The sequence below is a fragment of the Pan paniscus genome, chromosome 3, assembly GCF_029289425.2.
Source record: "Pan paniscus chromosome 3, NHGRI_mPanPan1-v2.0_pri, whole genome shotgun sequence".
NCBI classification, from domain to species: Eukaryota; Metazoa; Chordata; class Mammalia; order Primates; family Hominidae; genus Pan; species Pan paniscus.
In genome coordinates this window covers 160,929,272-160,955,303 of record NC_073252.2, presented here as the reverse complement: position 1 = coordinate 160,955,303, position 26,032 = coordinate 160,929,272, and the positions used below count along the sequence as shown (strand labels likewise).

The 26,032-nt window shown below is 35.2% G+C and overlaps 1 protein-coding gene across 2 annotated transcripts in view; it reads left to right on the top strand.

Moving 5' to 3' along the window:
• The window catches only part of NAF1 (nuclear assembly factor 1 ribonucleoprotein), a 43,038-nt gene extending 22,003 nt beyond the window's left edge, over positions 1-21,035 (top strand). The window contains exons 4-8 of one of the 2 annotated variants that reach the window (XM_008976132.6): positions 1,990-2,072; positions 7,484-7,644; positions 10,617-10,668; positions 14,615-14,717; positions 20,755-21,035. In XM_008976132.6, the coding sequence (XP_008974380.1) occupies positions 1,990-2,072; positions 7,484-7,644; positions 10,617-10,668; positions 14,615-14,717; positions 20,755-20,891 (536 nt within the window). In that variant the 3' untranslated portion in view covers positions 20,892-21,035. Of the gene's footprint in view, positions 1-1,989; positions 2,073-7,483; positions 7,645-10,616; positions 10,669-14,614; positions 14,718-18,494; positions 19,174-20,754 lie in introns of those variants that run through there. The other variant, XM_003822530.5, reaches the window with a different exon arrangement.
• Positions 21,036-26,032: the final 4,997 nt, after the last annotated feature.

The window sequence follows — 26,032 nt, the reverse complement described above, 5'->3', positions numbered from 1 at the left end:
AGGCCAGTAATGTAACGTCTGTCTCTGAGCCTTCTTCCATTATCTCACCTCACTCTAACCACATGTGGAAAGGTTCTCTGCTTTTAAAGACTTTTTAGATTGAGTTTACCTGCATAATCCAGGATAATCTCCCCTATCTCGTGGTCCTTAACTTCAATCACATCTGCAAAGGCTCTTAAAAATGTAATGTATTTACAGATTCAGGTATTAGAGTGTGGATATCTCTTGGGGAGCCATTCTGCTCACCACCTTTGATTTTGTTTAAAAACATGTGAGAAAGTTTTGTAATTTAATACTGTTATTAATGGCATGAAATATGAAGTTGCTGAGTTATAAGAGAACTTAATATTTTAGACTTCTTTAGCCCCAACATGTGAGTTTGTTCTGTGAGATTCTTGTTAATATAGGTACTATTAACTCGTAGTAGGATATGCTGGAGAATAGAACTCAGCACTGACAAAGTAATAGGATTTTGGAACTGTGAAGAGGACCTAGATTGCCCACCAGCCTCCACAGGACCTAAGGAAACAGAAAAATTCAAGTCAGTTGCTCTTAGGACCAGTTGTATAGTGAGTCAGTGGTAGAAATAGGACCTTTTTCTTTTGACTTTTTTCTAACAGTGTCTATATTGATATTTTTAAAAATTAATACTTACATAATTTTGTACTTTTTCAGTTTATTAATAAAAATGTAGATTAAAATGAACCTTCTTTTCAAAAATAATAATTAAAATTCTTTCCGTGATTCTGGAATCATTACATTTACTAGTTTTAGAGTTATCTTATGGTATTTAATAATATATATAGATAAATCAAACAGGCAACTAATTTCTTGATTATGTGGTATGATTTAAACATTTATTAGACTTGATGTATACAGAAAAATTTTAGGTCATAATGTTGATCCTCAAAAAAATAAATGTAAACTCTGACATACATGGAATAATGCATGTCATTTTTGCATTTTTTAGCAATACTATTTTGACTAACATAGACTAAAAAAATTCTCAACCTAATGGGAATAAAGAGTAAATGGGTCAAAATCAGCACATGCTACTGTTGCAGATTTTTAATAGAGACGAGGTCTTGCTACGTTGCCCAGGCTGGTCTCAAACTCCTGGGCTCAAGCCATCCTTCCTCGTCAGCCTCCCAAAGTGCTGCAGGCGTGAGCCACTGTGCCCAGCCTGAAGTACCCACTGTTAAAATTAATTGAGATACAAAAGAAATTGTTTGAATTAATTTTGATAATCTGAGGTAATATATTTTATTCCCTTAGTTGACATGGTATTATCTATGTAATGTAACAGTGTTCTTACTTGTGGCTCTGATGTTCTAAAAACTTATTGAGAGTGTGTTTGTGTGTGCGTGTGTTTTCTCTTTGTTATGGTAGATCAGTTCTTTAACATTTGTGTCATTTAAAAGAACTGGAGATTTGGAGATTATGTTTTTGCTTTTTGAGGAAGGAATTTTCATGTAATGATAAAAATTACTGTGAGCTCTAGCACTTTTACTTCTTCTGTTCATAGGAAGATGCTTTTGTGAAGCCTTTTATTTAACTTTTTCATATACCAGTAACTAAACAGTGCTTTGTAGAAAAGAATTTTTAAGAGTGAGAAAGAAGACTAATTTCTTCTAAAACAGTTTTACAACTAAACGTGATTACACTATTTTTGGTAAAAATTACTTGAGAATATGTACATAGCTTGAATTTGTTGAATCTTTAATGGATGATTCAGATTTTCTGTGGGATTTGCATTTTAATTTTTTTCCCTTAGAATTGTAGCTTTTTGTATTAAAAATAGGTATAAAACATTTCCCAGTGCTATTTGGTAATAAGTAGACTTTGTTTACTGAAGAGAAAATGGTTAATGAGGTAATAATCCCACCTTCAATTTTTTTTTAAATTATGTTGGAATTAAAGCTTAGATTTTCATTAAAATTCTACATTCTCTTATAAGTAAATCTTGAAGTAATCTATTTTATTTTTCAGTAATAATTGAATCTATGACTAACCTACCTCCAGTTAATGAGGAGACTGTAATTTTTAAAAGTGATCGACAAGCAGCAGGAAAGGTTTGTAAAACATTTCAAATCTTACAAATTATTCTATTTATTTATTGTTTTTTTCTGACTTTCCCCATCAGTTCTCAGAAGAGTTTATTTATTTTAATTGATGGACAATCTAGAGCTCTCTAATTTCAGTACATTCTTGATTTCCTTTAGTACTTCATATCTGTCTGTAAATTGGTTTAATACTGCTTATTACTCTTTGCCACATGAGTTATTAAATACACATGTATAGAATTCTTTCCTAGTGTTTGTCAGATAACTTGCTAGGCAGTGAGTCTACGTAATGCATAACACATCGTTTCCTACCCTCCAGATACTCAGCTGAGTGAAGAAGACTTCCCATAGTATAGTAGCTCTTAAGCATTTTTGTCTTGTGAGCTCCTTTGAATAGTGGCTCTCAGACTTTTCAGACTTTGACTTCCTCAGGTGGAAGCTCGGTGTGGAATCTTTTCCAAGTGGAAAAATATTTCACTGACAGCAATGAATTGTCACTGTAGGCACATCCTGGGGAATTACAAATATGTGCATTCAAGTAATTACTACAAGATTTGGTCCCTTTTAACATCTTTCTAATGGAACAACCCTGCATGTCCACCTTAATGTAGAAAACTGTGCACTTTACTCAGCAAGTAGGCAATTCTGACTGGTTGGCAGAAGACATAAAACATTCTAAAATCAAGAATGTAAATACTAAGTAAGTATTTATTTCCTGGCAATAGGGACAGTTTTATTCACCTTGATATTCCCCATTGTATCTAGTACAGTTCTTTGTAAATTATTTGTGCCAAGTAAATGTGTATTGAGTTGAATACAAACAAATAAGAAAGGAGCTATTTGTGATTTTCATGACAGTTGTCTTTTTTTCTTAGTACCTAACTTAGACAATTTTAATCTGAAAATACTCAACACTTTGCTAAATTAAAACCTCTAAACAGACTTTTTTTTTGTATTTCCCACTACATTTGAATTTCTAGACCTGTAAATGTGACTAATATTAATATTCAGCTGTCATTTAGCTTTGAAAGGAGTCAGATAAAATATAACATTTACACCTCTAACTTTAGTTATATGGCATAAGCCTGTTGGCAAAAATTAAATCTATTTCTAAATTTTACATAGAATGCTTTATAAATGCTTTTGAAAGACTTTGTGACAAGTCTTTCAAAAATACTTGATTATAAATCTAAGTGCCTTGAAATGATTCCCCAAAATAGTAGTGGGAGTAGAGATTAGAAAGTATTTGTTAAACAAACCAATAACCAGAATATGAAACTGAGTACCTTTTAGATTATTAGCATGTCTTATCTAAATACTAAATTAGTTTTACCTTCAGTAGCAAGCCATCGAACATCTTTTCCCTCTTTTCTTCAGTAACACGATAGTAATCAGCTACAGTGATATTTATGTTATCTTTTTAAGTTCACTGAAACCCTGCAAGGAAGTAAAATTACCTCTATTTTAAAACTTGAGAAACCTTGCTAAAAAGTCACAAAGCTGAAATGGATGAGTTTACAGCCCAGGTTCATTTCCCTTCCACCTCCCTTTGCCTTCCCCACTGATTAAGGGAGGACAGTCTCAGATTTTTATTCCTACCTTTGCCCTTTAATCCTAAGAATTGCTAGTTCTCTTGATGAACTAGTGAAATCTGTTTCCTTCTCATATATCAGTGGGTAGGAAATTTTTACTGATTCCTTTTTAAACGATTATATTACTGTCTTGTTTGGTAGGATATGATGATTTTCTAGAGGACTCTGTATTATATTGATGGAGTGTTGTTCCCCACCCCCTCAGTTCTCATGACATATTTCAAGGTAACTTATGATACAGTAATACACACAGTGATTGAAATGATCAGTTTACCTAACTCATAGATTAGAATACTCTATTCGTCTGTATTTTCTTCATTTTTGTTGATGGGAATTGAAAAAAGCACAAAGTGATTGATAAAAGACAATGTTGAATAGTTGTAAAGGTTCATTTCCTCATTTCCTTTCTCCTTTGGCAGTTTAGCCCAAAGCTGCTCACCTAGAGAGACATTGTTTGAAGGCTGTTCCCAGGTGGCAGCGTGCAGACCTTGGCCCTTCACAGGCACAGCCTGCCAGCATTGTTCCTAGGCCTGGAGATTCCTTGATGTATTTATTGTTACTTAGAGAAACTAGGATTTACCTAGTCCCCTCCTAGATAATAGAAAAACTGGGAGTTACCTAGTCCCCTCTAGATAACTTAATAAGTTTGTGACATGGTATGTGTGTGGAGAGGGGGAGGAGAGTACAGCTCATTCTCCCTTTTGCAGTATTGTCTGTGCACCTCCAGCCTGCTGGTTCAAACAGGCCTTCTACGCCGCTGAAACTTTTGCCATGGTGCACACAGAACATTTAAGCCCAGCCTACGCTGGGATGGAATTTGGGGAACTGCATGCACTCTATATCTTCTCTGCTTGTCAGTTATTTTTCCCAGCAGATCCTACATTATAGCTGTACCACGTTGTTGTTACAGTGTGTGTTAACCTCTGTGTGTGATAGGAATCCTTGGAGATCTTGTAGCAAAAATATAATGACTTTGAGTAAAAAATGGTGAGTATTATCACCTAGAGCCAAGTGAAAGGATACCTAGAAAACCACTTCTCAATGACAGGGCAAGTATAAAGCATCAGTTGGATTAAATGTTTATATGAACACCTACAGAATATATACTAGTTTTAAAGATATAAAGAAAGCTGCTTGCCCACCTCATAGTAAAGGTCTCAGCTGCTACTTTTCCAAATTCAGTTTCTTATACTCTCCTTACAGTCTATTACTTCCTTTGCTTTTATCTTGAATCAGGTAGTATGGAAGTTCCAAAATCCACTAAGTTGGGTGGAATGACCAAGAAGGGATATGGGTGCCTCCTATGGAGCTGTATGAGGAGAAGTGGGCCGGCCTGAGCCTTGCTGTGTCTTAAGTTGCTCTTTACAGTTTAGCTCTCAGGTGTTAGTCAATCTAAACTCTACACTCAGAGGCTAATGGTTATTTAAAATATTGTTAAATTCCTCTTTTCTACTCTGGATTAGCCAAATTGCTTATGTGAACTTGGTCAAGTTTTCCTGTAACATACCTATTAGTATTGGCTCATGCCACATACTGTCTATTGTATGGCTTCCTGTTATCTACTGCCTGTGATGTTGTTTTACTTAAAACTTTATAATGATTTCATTATAGTTGTGGCTCATAAACACTTCAGAACCTAGGAACAGTCAACTAAAATACTATGCTTTGCTTTTGTCCAAGAATTTTGAATGTCACTTATATTTTAGTTCAAACCATACTGCACAGACCTGAAGTTGGCAAGGAATTTTTCCACTGAAATTGTTTTTCACACTTACGAAATGGATTCATGCTATCTAGGAAACAAATCCCTGGGAAACAGTCTGTGTACCAGGTTGCAAACGATGATTATTTTACCTTGTATTAATGGATACACAGGAAACTTAGAAGATATTTTTTAATCTCTGACCAAATGAAGAATTGGGTTTGCGTATATGTGAGAGAATTAAACTTGTGAATTGTTTTTAAGACAATTTTAAGTGAAAGTAAGACTACAATAATATATGTCATGTAGGCCAGTAAGAGTGGTGCTGAGTGCACCTCTTCTGTCCTTCACAGTTCTTACTGGACGAGGTCTACTGGATTTATCTAAACCTTTTCAAAGCAGACGTCTTGCTATTTTCTTAAAGTTTTTTGCTTTTACACTTTTTTAAAGCTTTAAATTTGTGATGCTATTAGTGTTATTTCATAATACATTGGCATTTTAATAGTTTTTAATGTCACTACTTCTTTTTAGAGTACACATATCTTCAGAATGGTGGTGCCCTGATAGGTGAGCTGTTTTACGCCTTAATGAAAACTAATGAAAGATTCAGTGCTGTACTAAAATCATAAAATGTGAAGAGCATTTACTATCAAAAATCAAGAACTGAGGATGTAATAAAACAGCCATGTTCAATGCAGTTGGTATAAATTGGTCCAAGCTATTTAGAAAGCTATTTAGTAATTTCCATTAAAACTTTTATGCCTTAGTGTTAATTATCGTACTTTCAGCTTCAATACCTCCACTCCTTACAAATCAATTTTTAGGAAGTCTGAAGTATAGAGATTTATATATAAGATGTTTATCATGGCATCATGTATTATGTTGAACAAATTGGAAGCTGCCTAAATGTCCTACAATAAGGAAGAAGTTAAGTAAGTTGTCCTGAGTCTGTAAAGGGGTGTTTTATGATTGCTAAAATTATACTTACAAAGAATATAACATGGAACAACTTTAGGTTTTTAAAAGGGGGCAGTATACAAAACTACAGTATGGTCTTAAAGAAAAAAATAACGTATTATAGAAAAAAGACTGGAAAAATCTATACTGGCATTGGTCATGGTCTTATCTCTATAATATACATATATTATCTCGCTTTTGTCCCCCAGGCTGTAGTGCGATGGCACAATCTCGGTTCACTGCAACCTCTGCCTCCTGGGTTGAAGCGATTCTCTTGCCTCAGCCCCCTGAGTGGCTGGGATTACAGGTGCCTGCCACCACACCTGGCTAATTTTTGTATTTTTAGTAGAGACGGAGTTTCACTATGTTGGCCAGGCTGGTCTTGAACCCCTGACCTCAGGTGATCCGCCCGCCTCACCTCCTAAAGTGCTGGGATTACAGGCATGAGCCACCGCGCCCAGCCAGAAAATATATTTTTTAATTCACGTATTTTGAGAAGAAAATACAATTTGAAACCAAGAAGTTTCCTTTCATTATTCTTAAAACGTTTTCAGAAGTAAAATATGTGGTTCTGCTAAAAGCAGTTCTTTTAGTTAAATGTTAAAGGCTGCACCATCTTTGTGTTTTTTAAACATAAATAACTTCTACTTTATTAGTTGTTAAATTAGAAAAAGTCTGTAATTTTACAAAATTCCTAACACTATGGAAACAGCAAAAGTGATTTAACTCCTATTGAAGTCAGAAGCTTGCTTTTATATTTCCCATCTGATGATTCCAAATGTATACAGCATGTTATTTCTCAAAAGTTACCAATTATAATCCTTTTCTTTGTACCTTACAAGTTAAATGAGCAATAACTTAAAAAAATCATAATTTGCATCGAGTTGGTACCATCAAAATGATTTGAATTTGGTGAGGAACAAACTTGTTACTATTGTTTCACATTCATAGAAGGGAAATCTGGAATGAGCGAGTGCATTTTAATCAATATATGAAGACTGAATATGTAAAAATGACATAAATATAACTAAAAAATTATTTTATTGCCCTAACACTGACAAAATTACCTTGTTCTGGCAATTATCAGTGGGATTTTTAAAATAAAACACTGCTGACTTTTCAAATAGTTATTTTACATGTTAAAAGAGGCCTTTATGTTTCTATTACAGATATTCGAGATATTTGGACCTGTTGCACATCCATTTTATGTGTTACGGTTTAATTCTTCAGATCACATTGAGAGTAAAGGTATTAAAATAAAGGAGACTATGTATTTTGCTCCATCAATGAAAGATTTCACTCAATATATATTCACAGAAAAACTTAAACAGTAAGTACTTTACTGGCATGTTGTTCTTCACTTACCTAACGTTTATATTTTAAGAATAATTCTCAGTGATGTAATTTCTTACAGTTATATTGTGTGTGTCTTGCAAAGAGTTCATTTATTTTCCTAATAATATCTTTGAAGCCTACAATTTATTTTCAGATTTTGTACGTAGAATTCATATCTTTTGTAAAAAATGAGATGATCAGCCATTAAGAGCACATTTGAGCCATGTGCACTTTCTGATTCTAGTTCAGTGTTTTTTCCATTATGTACATTCTTTAATGTACTTACTATTTTAGTATTAGTACTAATATTATTATCATTTCTTAATAACATTTTTTTTCAGTTAAGTAAAATTCTCTTTGGATTGTATTTAGGGGCCTTGCTCTTCAATAAAACTTTAAAATAGTTTTCAAGAGAAAAAAAAATGAGTGTTATCTCTTTATTTTGCTTATAAATTTTAAGTTTGTAGAAGAGACAACTAACACGTGTCCCTGAAAAATTGTGTAGAAAGTTATGGTGTATGGAGTTGACCTAACCAACAAACCAGTGCTCTCCATTTTGTCTATCAATAATGCTAAGTGATTTCTGTGGCATGTGACCGCAATATTTTTTTATGTTTGTGCTCCCATTGGTTGAATATTTTTCAAATGTTAGCTGTTGCCAGCTGTTAGTTGTAGAGCTGTTTGTATCAGCTGAACTTGTTATAATTATGTTATTTAATTTTTTATATCAGCAAATAGCATATGAATTTAAGAATTTTTTTTAATAAAAATAACTTGAATGCTTTCGAATGATGTAATGAATATGAGCCACTAAAAATATTTTCAAATTGGGAGTGGAAGAAAAGACTGCCAAAGACTGGGGGAAGGTTGAATCCAGAAAGACTTTGCACTCAGTTTGACACAGAAGTTCCTTTTAGTTCTAGCTCTTCTTTTATTGGAAACTTAAAACCTAGGCGATACATTTTTATAGATGTTGTTTTTGCAGGAAAACAAAGGAACTTTGGTCACTTAGTAACTTTGGTATTATGTCAAAGGTACCAACCCCAGTTGCATGGCATAAGAAGATTACTTATACCACTTACATGTTAAATCAAGTCTCAAGTCACCAAATTTCATTTATTTCAGAGATGAAAATTTTGATCCTGATAATTGATTTAACTCATGTTTAAGAATCTACATAAAGATCTGGAGGAATATTTTGCCTAAGTTATTCTTCACATTGCATAAGGTTATTTTCTTAAATAACACTGACAAGAAAGATGAATTAAATACACATAAAGTCTTCACGATATTAATATATTCTAAAATGCTTTAAATATTTAGCATTTCATCCTGCTTTGAATATAAAGATACTGCTGTGGATATGCCATATATTTAGCTTTTTAACAAATAGAGTATTTTAGCTTAAAACATAAATTTGAAGAGGTTTTCTGAAGATGGTTTTTAAATAGATTTTAGATAATAGACTCAGTCTTTGGTTTTGATTTGCAGTTCTTCTATTAAGAAGCAGTAGTAAATCAATGAATTGGGAAATTAGACCTATATTGCAGAAACCTCCCTCTCCCAGGAAAACTGTTGTATTCTAGAACTCATTTTGGCGTCTGTCATGGGAACTTGGTGGAGTACTTTGTCTTTGAGGTAGAGAAGTTCAGCTCCTTTCCAGCTTACTGTTCTCTAATGAGGCTATTTTGATCTTAGTTTCTCATGTACTTACTGTCTTGTTAAAAGTGCCTTTTGAAATGTTGCTTGATCTTTCCTTTAGTAGATTTTGATTTTTTGTAATAGACGCACTAGTTGGGGAATTTTTCACATTTATGTCTGTGATTCCAGGCTAACAGCAGTCCAGATCATGAGATGTCATATATGCAGAAAGGAATACCAGAGGTATATTTAAGGCCCATATGTGAAATGACAGTTGAGGAAATACTTTTTTCTTTTAAGTGATGGAAAAGCCATTGATAATGGCTCATATATAATGTCAAAGTTCCGAATCAAAAATTTAAAGCAAACTTAATAACTTTCATGTTGTGCCAGCAAACTGACATCTGTACATTGATTTTAATGGCCTTAATTCCTGGGAATCTCATTTATTTTTGAGATCTAGTTTAAAACAATAAGGACATCTAGTCCTAATACTTTGTAATATTTTACTTTGTGATATTTTAACATAATGGAATAACAAAATAGTAGCTGAAACTATGAAATTAACAAAATTAAAAAGATTAAAAATGAGCTTTCACAAATTATACTACTCATAATAGATATCTGTACTTTTGTTGGATGTAAAGTGTAAAACTCTCCACCAAAAGTTGTTGATTTTCAGCTGCAATTACACATTTCACACATGCCAGTCATCATATTGTCCTTCAGAATCTTTAAAGCAGCTCCTCTTCCTCTTCCTCAAACTATTCATAGTTAGCCTTTGTTTGACCCTCACTGCTTTGAGAATCAGTGTTGGAATAAGCCTTGGTTACTCATAGAGGATTGCTGACATTCCTCAGGTAAACTGAGGAGAAAATAATTCATATTGATATCTCTGCCATTAAACCTGTAAAATCTGTGAAAAGGGAATGCCTCATAGTCATTTTTATGTCCTTCGCACATGGAACAACTTCTGATCTACAGTTGGTGTGAAATAAGCATTTTTTTTAAACTGAGTTTTGTGAAAACTGCAAATATTATGAAAACAAAAATCAAAAGAGCTGTCCATCTGCTTTCCACTGCACACCATAGCCTTGGCTTCTCATTCCAGTTCCCTAATCCTAATATTTCTACTTGCTCAACTTTTGTGTTTTTCTTAGGAGCTTCCCACATCTTTTGAAATAAGGTAAAAGACACATAACTGTATTGCAAAATTAAAGGTTGAACTCATGTCCTTTACTTTATTATTTTCTGTACTTTTAAGTTATGAGCACTTAATAGAATTGTGATGAATACTTTTTTGACTCCCATCCCCACCCCACTCAGGGATAAGGGATCAGATGCATCATGGAAGAATGATCAGGAACCACCACCAGAGGTAAGTATAAGTCTTTTTATGCAACATTTTATAAAGTAGGGCAGGACTTAATCTTATAAATTTTATCATTCTTGCTGTTAGGGAAGTCATTAATACTGGCTAGCAACCATACTGCCTTATCCTGTCCTAGCGCATGTATTCTCTCACCGTCCTAGATGACTATTTCATACCTTTCAATGAAAGGTTTTGATTGATCATTTAGGAAAAAAACTTTTTTCAGTTACATTTAGTTGTATTTTAATAATTATCACCTTATCATTTACATTGTAGTTTACTATTTTTGTCAACTTTGTTGATGTCTGATAAAGGCAGGCTGTCATTATTTTTAAAAAATTTAATTGAGTTTAGTAAATACACCATATGGGACATGAAGACATGGTGCTTTTAATAGCTGTCCTTCTTTTGGAAGTACAGAATCATTGGAAGCACAAGATCATTGGAAGCTACCTACCTCTCTACTTTTTACGATATAACTACCTTTCTAAAAAGAGACCTTGATTTTCTTTTTGTATCCATGTCAGCAAAACAATAGTTTTATGCCCCAAGGTGACTTGATAATCTAGTCTTCCTAGAGATGTGAAGTAAATTTAGGAATAATATGTAAATACGTTAATGATTTAATAGGATTACTTGGTTAACATTCCATGAAAGTGTTTAAGCAGATTATCTTGAGGGGTTTTTTTTTTTGAAGTACAACAATGAATATATTCATTTCTTAAAAATAGCATGTATTTATACAGTATAAAATAAAAATGTATATAAATATTTTTATAAGTAAAAATTATACATGAGAGTTTTTAAAGCTTGCTCAGCAGTTCTTATGAAGGTTTCTCAGTATTACAGTTTTTTTTTTTTTTTTTTTTTTTAACAAATATAGACATGGGGGTCTCAGTGTGTTGCCCAGGCTGGTCTCAAGCTCTTGGCCTCAAGTGATTCTCCAGCCCTCAAGCAATCTTCTGCCTTGGCTCCCCAAAGTGCTGGGATTACAGGCATGAGCCCCTTGCCCAGCCAGTATTACAGATTTTTGATACTTACCGATTTAACCTTGGTCATTTTAGATGTTTAAAGCAATCATAAATCATGATCCGTGTTTCTAATTTTACTGAGGTATGAATCAGGTTTATGCCCACTTGGAGGGTTCTATACAGGTATGAATCACTTAACCAGTGAATGATCCTTGCTTAGTATCTGAATTGAAATGGAATTATGTTTTCTAATTAATGTTATGTATTTATGTGATTTCAGTTAAGGCTCTGAATATTCACTTAATGTTCTGAATTAAGTTTAGAGTATCTATAGCATCTTATTACTGGAATTACATGTTTTAAAAGTATTTAGAGATTCATAAACATCTCAAATCATATTTCTTATAAAATCCAGATATTCTTTTTTTCTTTTTTTGGGTGGGGGATGGAGTTTTGCTCTTTCTGCCCAGGCTGCAATGCAGTGGCACAGTCTCAGCTCACCGCAAACTCTGCCTCCAGGTTCAAGCAATTCTCCTGCCTCAGCCTCCTGAGTAGCTGAGATTACAGGCGCATGCCACCACGCCCAGCTAATTTTGTATTTTTATTAGAGACGGGGTTTCACAATGTTGTCCAGGCTAGTCTTGAACTCCTGACCTCCAGTAATCCACCCCCCTCTGCCTCTAAAAGTGCTGAGATATCAGGCGTGAGCCACCGCACCCGGCCAAAATCCAGATATTCTAATGAATCCCTCTTGTTTCGGACCTAAGCATTGAAGTTATCAATTACAACAATGCGAGTTATTTGTAAAATTGGTTTGACTAGGTTAATTGCAAAATTACATCTCACCTAGTTCATGGTGTTTGTTTTTTCCAGGTAGCTTGAACTGGATCATTAAGTATCTTGGGATTTAATTTTGTAATATTTGTTGGTGAAACTTTGTAGTCTAGAATTATTGCCTGGTATTGATCATAGATTAAAATTAGAAATTTGTGAGGTTTAAACTTAAAAAGAGAAAAAGGAGAAACATTGCGTGATGTGAAAATAGAAAGCTTGCATAAAGGAAAATAAGAGAAATTATGTGCTATGAAATGTTGGGCTGCGTAAAGGACCTAAAAATTACCTACGGTTGTATCATGTTCATCTTCATAGCCATTTTTAATATGCCACCATATACTTTATGGTTGAATAAATGTATTTAATGAATGGAAATTTGAATTAATTTGCATATAAGAAACATGAATTTTTCTCTGATTTTAGGAGTGATAGCAAAATACTACCAGAGTAATCTCTCTGAAATAAACTATTCCCAATTAAAATCCTTACTTCCTCCCTCCTGCTCTTAAGATGATGTTCAATTATTTAAAATGGCACAATAAGGTTCCTTATAAGCTTCTCCAATTTTATTTTTTCTGGTTTTGCCATGTAAGAAGAAGCAGCTTTCACTTTGCCTTTCAGAACCATTTTTCTTTTTTGTATATACTGTTCTATCATGCCTCTGTGTGTATTGTTCCCATTTTCTGAAAATTCCCTTTATTTTCATAGCTAACTCATTCAGGTATTTCTGTTGGGTTATCCATACCAAGAAGTCTATCTTTTCCTTTTTTCTCTTTATCCAGCACTATAATAACATAGCATTAAGTCATAGCACTTGTTCATTGTACATTTAATCTGTTTTCTCAGAAAAAGGAGTCTTCTATCTGATCTCCATACTTTCTAGTGTCTTTCAGATACCAGATTTAACCTGAGTTTTAAAATCTTATCGTATTAAGATCAGTAATAAGAAATTATGCATTGGAAGGCATACAATTAGTTCATGTTTTCAAATTAGATTTCAGAATCTGAAGTGTATGGATTCCTGGTTCATGGAGGATTTGATCTGGAATGTATTCCAGTGAAGCCATACTGAAAATTACATACAAAGACTTTCATATACATTTTATTTCTTCTTTTTAAATGTGTATCCATCCATATATGGTGGGCCTGCTTTCATATATTTTTTGTATGAAACATAATAGAAGTTTTCTGGCATTAATAGAATAATAAATTAATAGAATAATTAATAGAATAATAAAATGCCTGAACTATAGATGGCAGTCATAATATATATAGCTCATAATCTTGGTTTTCTTGGTGGACTATAACAATGAATCCTAATAATTAGTTAATGTGAGTTTTACCACCTTTAATTTTTAAATAATTTCCTCTTAGGAGTTGGATCATTCATGTATCTGCTTATAAAAGCCTTTGCCATGTTGATCAGGCTGGCCTCAAACTAAAAATACAAAAATTAGCTGGGCATGGTGGCGTGCGCCTGTAATCCCAGCTACTCAGGAGACTGAGGCAGGAGAATCGCTTGAACTTGGGAGGCAGAGGTTGCAGTGAGCTGAGATTGCACCACTGCACACACACACACACACACACAAAAGCTTTTGCCTATGGTTCTATCTAAATAGCTTCCCCATGATTTGTATACCCTTATTTTGCCTTATTTACTTATAACTCTTGCTCTATACCTAAAATTATATTTAAAAAATAAGATGGTAAACCTGTAAAGAATGAACCTGTGAAATGTTTAGAACAGTGCTTGGGTGTGTATTTTGAATGAATGAATTATGGAACATTGTCTTCTGTTTTTTATTGGCTCTGATAATATATATAATTTGCTTAGTCCTTGATACTCTTACCTTTGGCACCCTTTTGCATCTGATACTATGATGAATTTTAAGTCTAAACTGGAAGTCAGACTCATATCTGAAGGCTGATTACTGGCCTGTGTTAATTAAAGTCATTAAGCATTTATCAAAAAATGCTTTATTTTTATACCATGTCTAATTCAGATATAGAAAATATTAAGTATCAAAAAGACAACTTTTTTTAGAGTCATTGATGCATAATAGGCTTATTTTCTTCACCTCCAAGTATGTACTATTGAATTGGCAAATTCATGTAACATAAACCTATTATATACTTTTCTCTGCAAGGCCTTAGATTTTAGTGATGATGAAAAAGAGAAGGAAGCCAAACAGAGGAAAAAATCTCAGATTCAAGGCCGGAAAAAACTCAAATCTGAATTTAATGAGCCTGGTGAGTGAATACAATATATATAGTCGTTCTTTATCTTCATTTACATCTATATAAGTTTATCAATAATAAAACTGAAGGAAACATCTGGGTTCTCTCTGTTTACCTCCTAGCATCCTGCTAACATTTAGAGCCATTACATAGCGGGAGGTGTGGTAGTTTTATGAGCTTAAGCAGTAAAAATGGCTTCGTGGGGTAACAGAGAGACTAAACCTTGTTACTCGTGTTGTCAGCACTTTTTTCTTAAGATACCTATTTGCTTCCATTTTTAGGATTTTATGATCAAGTACTTGATGAACCCCTAAATAACAGTATCTTATTTTTAAACATGCATTCCCTTTACCTTTTTTGAAAATTAAACTTTCTGAGATAACCGTAGATTCACATACAGTTGTAAAAATAATAGGAGAGGTGCTGTATGCCCTTTATTCAGTTTCCCCCAGTTGCAACATCTTGCATAACTATATATGGAACACTGTCCCAGCCAGGATATTGACAGTTATACAATGAAGCTATACAACATTTCCATCACCAGAGAGCTACCCAGTTGCCTCTTTATAGTCACAGCCACGTCCTTACCTCTCAGCCCCTCCTTCACTCATGGCAATCATTAATGTGTTCTCCATTTTCATATATTTTGTCATATCCAGAAAGTTATATAAGTGAAGTTATACACTGTAGTACGATTAGGGAAAGGCTTTTGCCACTGAGCGTAGTATCTGTGCATCCACCCACATTATTGCATGTATCAATAATAGTTTGTTCCTCTTCATTACAGAGTAACATTTCATGGCATGAATTTACCAGATTACCTAACCATTCATCCATTGAAGGACATCTAGGTTGTTTCCATTTTGGGGTTATTAGGAATAAAGCAGCTATAAATATTTATATACAGGTTTTTTGTGAAAAGAGATTTTTATTTTTCTGGAATAAATGCCCAAGAGTATAATTGCTTGGTTGTATAATAGTTGCATTACATGTTTAGTTTCCTAAGAAACTACCATACTGTTTTTCAGCATGGCTATACCATTTTACATTTTTATCAGCAATGTATGAGTGACAATTTCTTTGCATTTTCTCCAGCATTTGGTGTTATCACTGTTTTTAATTTTGGCCATTCTGCTAGGTTTGTAGTGCTAATATAATTGTGGTTTTAATTTGCATTTTCCTAATGGCTAATGGCATTGAATATCTTTCCATGTGTTCATTTACTATCTGTATCTTCAGTGATATGTCAGTTCACTATCTTTTGCCAACTTTTAAATTGTATTGCTGGATTTTTACTGTCGAGTTACGAGAATTTAAAAATGTATATTTTAGATACTAGCTTTCTGTCAAATATTTGGTTCATTCATGATTTGTTCTAGTCTGTAGTCTTTTCCTTCTTTTAAGATGGCCTTTTGCAATACTAAAGTTTTTAGTTTTGAGGAAAACTAATTTATCAATTTTGTTTATGGAATCTGAGAGCTTCTTGCTTAGCTTTAGATCCTAATGATTTTCTTCTATTTTTTTCCCTAAAAGTTTTGTAGTCTTCTGTTTTAAATTGTACACTTGTGATTCATTTTGAGTTAAATTTTGTATAGAATGTGAGGTTAGTCTTAAAATTGCGTGGAGTGATAACTCCTACTTTATTTCTCTTTTTCAAAATTATAATCGGTATTCTAGGTCCTTTACCTTTCAGTATAAATTTTAGAATCTTCTCTACATCAACAAATGTCTTGCTGAGGTTTGTTTTTGTTTTTGTTTTTGTCTGTTTTTTGAGATATTCTTGCTCTGTTGCCCAGGCTAGAATGCAGTGGTACAATCATAGCTCACTGTAATCTTGAACTTCTGAGCTTTTTTCTTTCATTCTCCTGATAGTATCTTTCGTGGAGCAGAAATTTTTAAGTTTAATGAAATTCAGCATATTGATTATTTCTTTCATGGGTCATGCCTTTGATGTCCTATCTAAGAAGTCATTATCTAAAAAGTCATTATTGGCCGAGCGCAGTGGCCCAATGCCTGTAATCCCAGCACTTTGGGAGGCCGAGGCAGGCAGATCAGGAAGTCAGGAGTTCAAGACCAGCCTGGTCAACATGGTGAAACCCCATCTCTACTAAAAATACAAAAATTAGCTAGGCATGGTGGCGCATTCCTACTTGGGAGGCTGAGGCAGGAGAATTGCATCAGCTGGGACCCGGGCAGTGGAGGTTGCAGTGAGCTGAGATCATGCCACTGCACTCCAGCCAGGGCTACAGAGCAAGACACCGTCTCTAAAAAAAAGAGTCATTATCAACCCAAGGTTGTCTAAATTTTCTTCTATGTTATCTTTTAGGAATTTTATAATTCTGCATTTTACATTGAGGTCTGTGATCCATTTTGAATTAATTCTTGTGAACGGTGTAAGGTTATTGTCTAGATTTATTCTTTTTGCATGTGGATGTCCAGGTGTTCCAGCCCCATTTGTTGAAAACACTACTTATGCTCTGTTGTATTGCTTTTCCTCCTTCGTTAAATATCCGTTTAATGTTTATGTGGGTCTATTTTTGTACCTTCTATTTTGTCCCATTGATTTATTTGTGTGTTCTTTCACCAGTACCACACTGCTGTGATTACTTAAACTTTATAATACGTCTTGAAGTTGGGTAGTTTCCGTCCTCCAGCTTTGTTCTTCTCCTTCAATATTGTTCCATTGAGTTTTTAATTTTGGTTATTGTAATGTTCAGTTCTAAAATTGCAATTTGTTCTTTATTTTATGTCTTCTTTTTTTTCCTAAAACTTTGTAATTTTAATTTTTTAGAATGTTCATAATATCTTGTTGAAGCATTTTTATGACTGCTTTAATACCTTTCATAATTCTAACATCTTTGTGACACCCTTGCTTGATTTATTTTTTTCATTGAATTTGAAGTCTTCCTGGTTCTTTTTGTGATGAGCAATTTTCTTTTATTGAAACCTGGGTATATTGAGTATTATATTACAAGACCATGGATCTTATGTAAATCTTCTCATTTAGCTGGGTTTGTTGTGATTGTTTCTTTGTCTTTTTAAAAATGCTACTCTGGCAGCGAAAGGAGCAGGGTAGATTGAAGTCTAGGTATTCCTCTTCGCCTCTGTTGACACCTTTGGCCAAGGGGTGCCTTGTTACTGCTGGATGAGGGTAGAAGTTCTGACATCCCACGAGGTCTTATGCCTGGTAGGGACAGGAGTACTTTGTCACTCCTCCCCATATGGTATGCACTGACACCAGTGGAGGATGGCCTTGTTATCACTGGTTGGGGACAAAAATCCTAACTCTACTCCGTCTTCTCTGACATTGCCCCAGTGTAAAAGAGGGAAGAACACTGTGTTGCTGCCAGTGGAGGTGGAAGTTCAGGTTCCCCATGTGATGTTCATTGTTTGCAGGGAGGCTTGTTACTGGCACCCTGTTCAGCCTGTTCCTGATGCTACTGTGGTGGAAGGGTTGGAGTACCTCATTACTGCCTGTCAAGGATAGAAGTCTAGGATCCGTACTCAGCCTTTGAGAGTGTGTAGGGATGGTGCCACATTTTCTTCTGTGGTGTTTGGCTAGAGTAGAATGGTTATCATCTAAGTGTTTTCTGACTTGCTGGGTTCTCTTTCTTTGGCATTAAGTTTTGTCTTTTCAATTCATTTAAAATTTACCATTTTATGTCTTACACTTTTTTAACTGCCATAAGATATACTGGATAATAAAAATCATAATTGAAATTTCAAACAATGCTTTTTGATATATTAAACTTATTTTCCTTTTTATGTTTTCCCTCCCCTCACTCAAAGGTGAAGATTTTACTGAAGTACATCAGAATTGGAATGCTCATAGCTCTGCTTCAGAGCATGCAAAAGGATATCGTAACAGAGAATTCACACGAGGATTTTCCAGGGCCAGATACCCTCGATCTTGCCATGCCAGGCCTCCACCTCAGCATTTCTATAACTCAGAACATATGGTATCTCAGGAGACTTCAGGATTTCCTTCTCAGAGACAAGATAATCCCATTATGCCACAATACCCCTTTCCTCTTCCAATGTTTGACATGCATAATTTTCCACTCCGCCCTCCACCCCCACCACCACCCCCACCTGTAAACATGGGTTGGGCTACACCAAACATGGCTGCTCATCCATTACTTAACTTACCATACTCCCTACCCCCACCCCCTCCCCCTCCACCGCTGCCTCCTCCACCCTCTTCTGGAGATAGTAATTCTCATTTTGGACCTTACTATTAGGTGACTATGCATTTCCAGAGAAATGTGGACTTTTCATATTATGTGGTAAGGATTTTTTTTTTCAAGAGTGATTATGGAGCTAGATTTTTAAAAACACTGTAAAATACTAAATGATTCCTTCTGTTGTAAGTTGATATATATTTGTAACCTTTGTGAAATTGTATTCATATGAAAATGTCAGCTCAGATTCTTGGGAGAACATTAAATTATGTAATATTTAATTAAAATTTTGAATTCATGCCTTCTCCCTCCCAACCCCACCCAGTTAAACTATATATATATATATATATATATATATATATATATATATATATATGGTAATGGATATGGGACAAGTTTCATCATGGGTAAAATATATGGAGCACATTGATTTTCTTGCTATAATCTGAATATAAGATGAAGTCCTTTTGAGAGTCTTTAAACTATTTTTATAAATTTATACTTTGGAAATCAATTTTAATTATAAATGTAATTTGTGAGTAAGTTTAAATGACCATAATTTTTCTTTTTAAAGCAGTTGAGGGATATAGAGGAGAAAATTCTTATATATTGGTAGAAGCTCTGATTATAGCTAAAGTAAAAAATATTTATTATGCATAGGCAAGCTTCCATTATCTGTGCAAAATATTTCCTTTATTTGGGCACTGTTCAGAAGGCTTTACTATTTAACCTCCTAAAAGGGATGCAAAGATTATTCACAATAAGATCTATTTAGGGATTTTGTCTTCCATATTTGTTTTCCAGATCCTCACATGCAGACTAGGTTCAATAAATAACAAATATTTATTGAATATCTGAATTTAGAGTTTTTAATTAAATGAGTAATGACTACTGCTTTATATTATGAAGTGTCAATGTAAGGGAAATTATGAGTTTTAGAACTAGAAGAGACCATTGAAATACTCCAGTTTTCATTTAGTAAATGAGGAGCCTAAGTGTTCCAAAGAGGTTAAAATAATTTAACTAAGATCACTCAGCTAGTGAGTTGACAAGGAGTTGAACCTAGTTCTTCTGGTTTTCTTATTAGCAGTTTCCACTAAGTAGATGTTTCCCAATCTTACATTCCTTTACACACTTAGGAAACAGTATTTGTATGGCACATTGGAGTAATCTGGAGACCACTTAGCACAAGCCCATGCACTCTGGTTGCACTAAGGCCCCACTTTTCTTCCCCATGAGCTGAGGGGACTCTTTGCAGCATTCCTAGTACACAAGTTGAGAGGCTCTGCCTTGGTATACCTTAACTTCATCATATGAGTACTTTCTTCATTATTTTTAAAAATATTTTTACAACTTCTCTTTAGAAGTTACCTTCACAGGTTATAGCACTGTCTTTTTATGATTGTTAGAATATTGTAAGAGTTTATGAGATTATATCTAAAAGCACTAAAAGAAAAACCCAAATCCTTTTCCACAAGAGTGGGAACAGTAACATGTTATTATTAGTCATCAAGCTGTTCTGATCATCATGGCATTTAAAAACCTGTCCATTTCGGCCGGGTGCACTGGCTCATGCCTGTAATCCCAGCGCTTTGGGAGGCTGAGGTGGGTGGATCACCTGAGGTCAGGAGTTCGAGACCAGCCTGGCCAACATAACAAAACCCTGCCTCTAGTAAAAATACAAAAATTAGCCGAGCGTGGTGGCACGTGCCTGTAATCCCAGCTACTCGGGAGGCTGAGGCAGGAGAATTATTTGAACCTGGGAGGCAGAGGTTGCAATGAGCCGAGATCGCACCATTGCACTCCAGCCTGGGTGGCAGAGCAAGACTCCATCTCAAAGTAAAAATCTGTCCATTTCTTTACCCCAGGTACAGGTATATCTCACAGATATTGTGGCCTCGGATCCAGACCATTGCAGTCAAGTGAGTCACACAAAGTTTTTGGTTTCCAAATGCATATAAAAGTTACGTTTACATGCTACTTTAGTTTATTAAGTATGCAATAGCATTGTGTCTAAAAAAACCAATGTGCATGTCTCAATTGGAGAATACTTTACTGTTCAAAAAATAATAATGACCCTTTGAGCCTGCGCTGAGTTACAGTCTTTTAGCTGTTGGAAGGTCTGGACTCAAGTGTTGTTGGCCGCTGACTAATCAGGGTAGTGGTTGCTAAAAGTGGTAGTTTCTCCTAATAGATAGCAGTGAAGTGTGCTACATTAATTGGCTCTTCCTTTCACCAAAGATTTCTGTGTAGCATGTGATGCTACTTGATAGCATTTTATTCTCTGTAAAACTTTGAAATTTGGGATCAAGTCCTCTCAAACCCTGCCACTGCCTTATCAACGAAGAAGGTAGCATTCTAAGTCCTTTGTTTTCATTTCAACAGTGTTCATAGCGTCTTCACCATGAGTAGCTTTTACTTGAGAAACCTCATTTTTGCTTATGCATAAGAAGTAACTCCTCATCTGTTCAAGTTTTTTCATGAGATTGCAGCAATTCAGTCATGTCTTTAGGTTCCACTTCTAATTCTAGTTCTCTTCCTATTTCTACCACATATTCAGTTATTTCCTCCAGTGAAGTCTTAAACACCTCAAAATTATTAATGAGGGTTGGAATCAGCTTCTCCCAAACTCCTGTTAATATTGGTATTTTGACCCCCCTCATGAATCATCAATGTTCTTAATGACATCTTAAATGGTGAATCCTTTCCAGAAGGTTTCCAATTTACTTTGCCCAAATCCATCAGAGGAATCACTATGACAGCTATAGCCTTGCAAAAAATATTCTTATATAATAAGACTTGAAAGTCAAAACTATTCCTTGATCCATGGGCTATGGAATGGATGTGTTAGCAGGCATTAAAAAAATTCAACTCCTTGTACATCTCCATTGGAGTTCTTGGGTGACCAGGTACATTGTTAATGATCAGTAGCATTTCGAAAGAAATCTTTTACTGAATGGTGGACTTAACATCTTTAGTAAACCATGATTTTAAAAGATGTGCTGTCATCCAGGCATAGATTTTCTATCTATAGAGTCTATAGAGCAGAGGCAGAGTAGATTTAGCAAAATTCTTAAGGACCCTAGGATTTTTGGAATTGTAAATGAGCATTGGCTTCAACTTAAAGTCACCAGCTGCAGTACCCCTAACAAGATAGCCTGTCCTTTGAAGTTTGGAAGCCAGGCATTGATTCCCGTTCTACAGCTATGAAAATCCTAGATGGCATCTTCTTTGAATATAAGGCTATTTTATGTACACTGAAAATCTGTTGTTTAGTGTTTAGTGCATCCATCTTATCTAGATCTTCTGGATAACTTGCAGCTTCATCTTGCACTTTTATGTTATGGAGATGGCTTCTTTCCTTAAACCTCATGAGCCAACCTCTGCTACCTTCCCACTGCAGTTTCCCTCTGCAGTTTCTCTCAGCCTTCGTAGAATCGAAGAGAGTTAGAGCCCGCTCTGGATTAGGCTTTGGCTTAAGGGAATGTTGTAACTGGTTTGATCTTTTATCCAGACCATTTAAACTTATTCCATATCTGCTGTAAAGCTGTTTTGCTTTCTTATTCCTGTGTTCACTGGAGTAGTACTTTTAGTTTCTTTTAAGAACTTTTTCTTTGCATTCGCAACTTGGCTGTTTGGCACAAGAGGCCTAGCTTTTAGTTTGCCTCAGCTTTCAACATGCTGTCCTCAATAAGCTTAATCATTTCTAACTTTTGATGTAAAGTGAGAGATGTACAACTCTTCCTTTCACTTGAATACTTAGAGGTCATTATACGGCTAGTGATCGGTTTAATTTCAGTGTTGTTGTTTCACGAAATAGGAAGGCCTGAGGAGACAGAAAAGGAAACAGCAGATGTGTGGAGCAGTCAGAACATACACATGTATCCATTAAGTTCACTGTATTATATGGGCATAGTTCATGGTGCCTCCAAAACAATAGTAACATCAAAGATCACTGATTGAGATCGCTATAACACAAATAACAATTAAGAAAAAGTTCAGAATATTGGGAGAATTACCAGAATGTGACAGAATACATGAAGTGAGCATATGCTGTTGGGAAAATGGAGTTGATATACTTGCTAGGTGTGGGATTGCTACAAACCTTTGATTTGTAAAAAATGCAATATATATGAAGTATAGTACAATGAAGTACAATAAAACTGTACGCCTGTAGTATTATCTGACAGTGGATATTTACTATCTACAGAAACATCTGAATTATACCATTTGATCTTTGCTTTAAATTAAGTTGGTGTCTTAACCACTTAGGTCTGGTTGCCTTCCTCTCTATACAAATCGGCCCTCTATGTCTGTAGGTTCTGCATCTGTGGGTTCAACCAATTGTGGATCGAAAACATATAGAAAAAATAAAATGTGTGGTTGCACCTGTACTGAACATGGTAGACTTTTTTTTCTTGTAATTATTCCCTAAACAATAGAGTATAACTATTTATATAAGGTTTACATTGTATTAGGCATTATAAATAATCTAGAGAAATTGTTTAAAGTATTGGGAAGTGATTAAGTCATGAGGGCTCTGCACTTATGTATGGATTAGTGCCTTATAAAAGGGGCTGGAAGGAACTGGCTTAGATCCATTTTGCTCTTCAGTCTCATCCACCATGTGAAGAAGACTCAGTATTCCTCCCTCCGGAGGATGTGGCAACAGGGTGCCATCTTGTAAGCAGAGAGCAGCCATCACCGGACACTAAACCTGCTAATGCCTTCATCTTGACTTCCCAGCATCCAGAACTGTAAGGCGTACTTATTTATTTTAGAGACAGGGTCTTGCTATGTTGTCTTAGCTGCTCTCGGACACCTGGCCTCAAGCAATCCCTTTGTCTCAGCCTTTTGAGTAGCTGAGATTACAGGCGCAAGCCACCATGCCCAGCATAAATTTCTATTGTTTTTATAAATTACTCAGCCTGTGATATTTTGTTACAGCAGCACAAAAGGACTAAGTCACCAAGTGTCTCTTATTGGGGAGAGAGAAACAATGCAGTTGTCATTATCCTCACCTTAATCTTACAGTGCTTCTTTAAAATTGTGTCCCTAGATCTTTAAACTGATGTAAGGGCAAATACTTAAAATGTTCCACTCACACAGTTTCTCACTTTCTATGGAGAATTCTTTATATTAGCCTTTTACTATATAATAAGGTAGGCTGACATTCACATCATTGTGTATGGATAACCCCTTTGCATGTCTACAGTTGCAAATATAGAATGAAATTAAAATCATTGCCTAAGCTAATATATTTGTTTTATTAAGGTGAGTAGCTGTAGGCCAGGTAGGGTGGTTCATGCCTGTAATCCCAACACTTTGGGAGGCTGAGGCAGGAGGATTGCTAGAGCCCAGGAGTTCAAGACCACCAACCTGGGCAACATGGTGAAACCTTGTCTACAAAAAATACAAAAATTAGCCGAGCATGGTTACGCATGCCTGTAGTCTCAGCTACTCAAGTGGCTGAGGCAGGAAGATCACTTGAACCCAGGAGGTTGAGGCTCCAATGAGCTATGATCACACCATGGTAATTGGGTGACTTGTTTACTTATTAGAAATAGATAATTGAAATAACTGGGTTGAGACTGTGCTATAGTTTGGACCTTTGTCCCCTCCAAATCTTGTGTTGAAATGTGATCCTTGTGGAGGTGTTTCGGTCATGGGATGGAACCCTTATGAATGGTTTGGTGCTGTCCCCATGGTAATGTGTGAGTTCTCACTCTGTTAGTTCACACAAGAGCTGCTGTTTAAAAGAGCATGGCACCTCTCTTGCTCACACTCACCATGTGACATAACTGCTCCCACTTCACCTTCCCTGTGATTGAAAGCTTCCTGAGGCTCTAACCAGAGGCAGATGTTGGTGTCATGTTCCTTTTACAACCTGTAGAACTGTGAGCTAAATAAACCTCTTTTCTTAATAAATTACTCAGCTTCAGGCATTTCTTTATAGCAATATAAAACAGACTATTACAGACTGTCTAGGGGAAACCTGGAATAGAGTGCAGTTGCATAACTTACCAAAGGACATGTTCTGTTTTGTGCTTTTTTAACAGAATATCACAGACTGGGTAATGTATAATGAATAGAAATTTATTGGCTCACACTTCTGGAGTCTGGGAAGTCCAATATCAAGGCATGGCATCTTGTGAGGGCCTTCTTGCTATGTCATCACATGGTGAAGGCAGGAGGGTAAGAGAGGACAGGAGTGGCTGAACTCACCCTTATAACGGTAGAAGTCCCCCAGTGAGGGTGGAGCCCTCATGGTCTACTCACCTGTTAAAGGTCCCATCTCTTAATACTGTTACAGTGGCAACTAAATTGCAACATGAGTTTTGGAGGGGACAGACAGTCAAGCTATAGTAGGATACTTCTTAAAAGCCATGTAGTTAAGTCATATAAATTCCAAAATGTATCAGTTTCTTCTGTGTAGGTAAGTGACTAGTAATAGAAACTAAATTATTAATATGTACTAGTGGGACATAGGGAAGATGTAAGTTATTACCATGGTGCCTGTGTACAGGTCTCCATTGTTTTGGGGCAATGAATATCGAATGCTTTCTCATTCTTTTCCTCTTTTCCCACCAAATTGTGATTTGTCACTCTTCTCCACTTCTTTTTGTTCTGCATTTTTTGTTGATTGTTTAGAGCTGGTGAACAGCAACTATATTTAAAAAAAATTGAGGCCAATTTGATAAAGAAGAAATGAGAATCTGAATTCCAGTTTGCTATAATTTTAAGCTATTTATTAAATATAAAGAAGTGGTATTTAAAATTCTCAGGTATTGAAAATCTTACTGTATGTTTTAAGGAACAGTTTCTTAAAGTCCTAATCATTGAATTAGGGAGACATAGAGTCTCAAATATAATGTGTCATTTGTATGTATTTTCTTTCAACAAGAATGTTTGGCATTTGGATTTGATTTTATTAACTTAAAAGTTTTTAGGCAGTATGTTAAACTGGCTCAATGCTTCATACTAGTTCTTTTACACAACTTGCCATTATTGAGTTATTTTCTGTTGCAGAAAAGGCAATCTCTTTCACCTCTGGATGACTCAAATCAGGAAATATAAGCAAAAGAAGATAAACAATTCTTTCTGTGTCTTTACTTCTCAGTCTTTCCCAATCTGGCTGAGGCACAT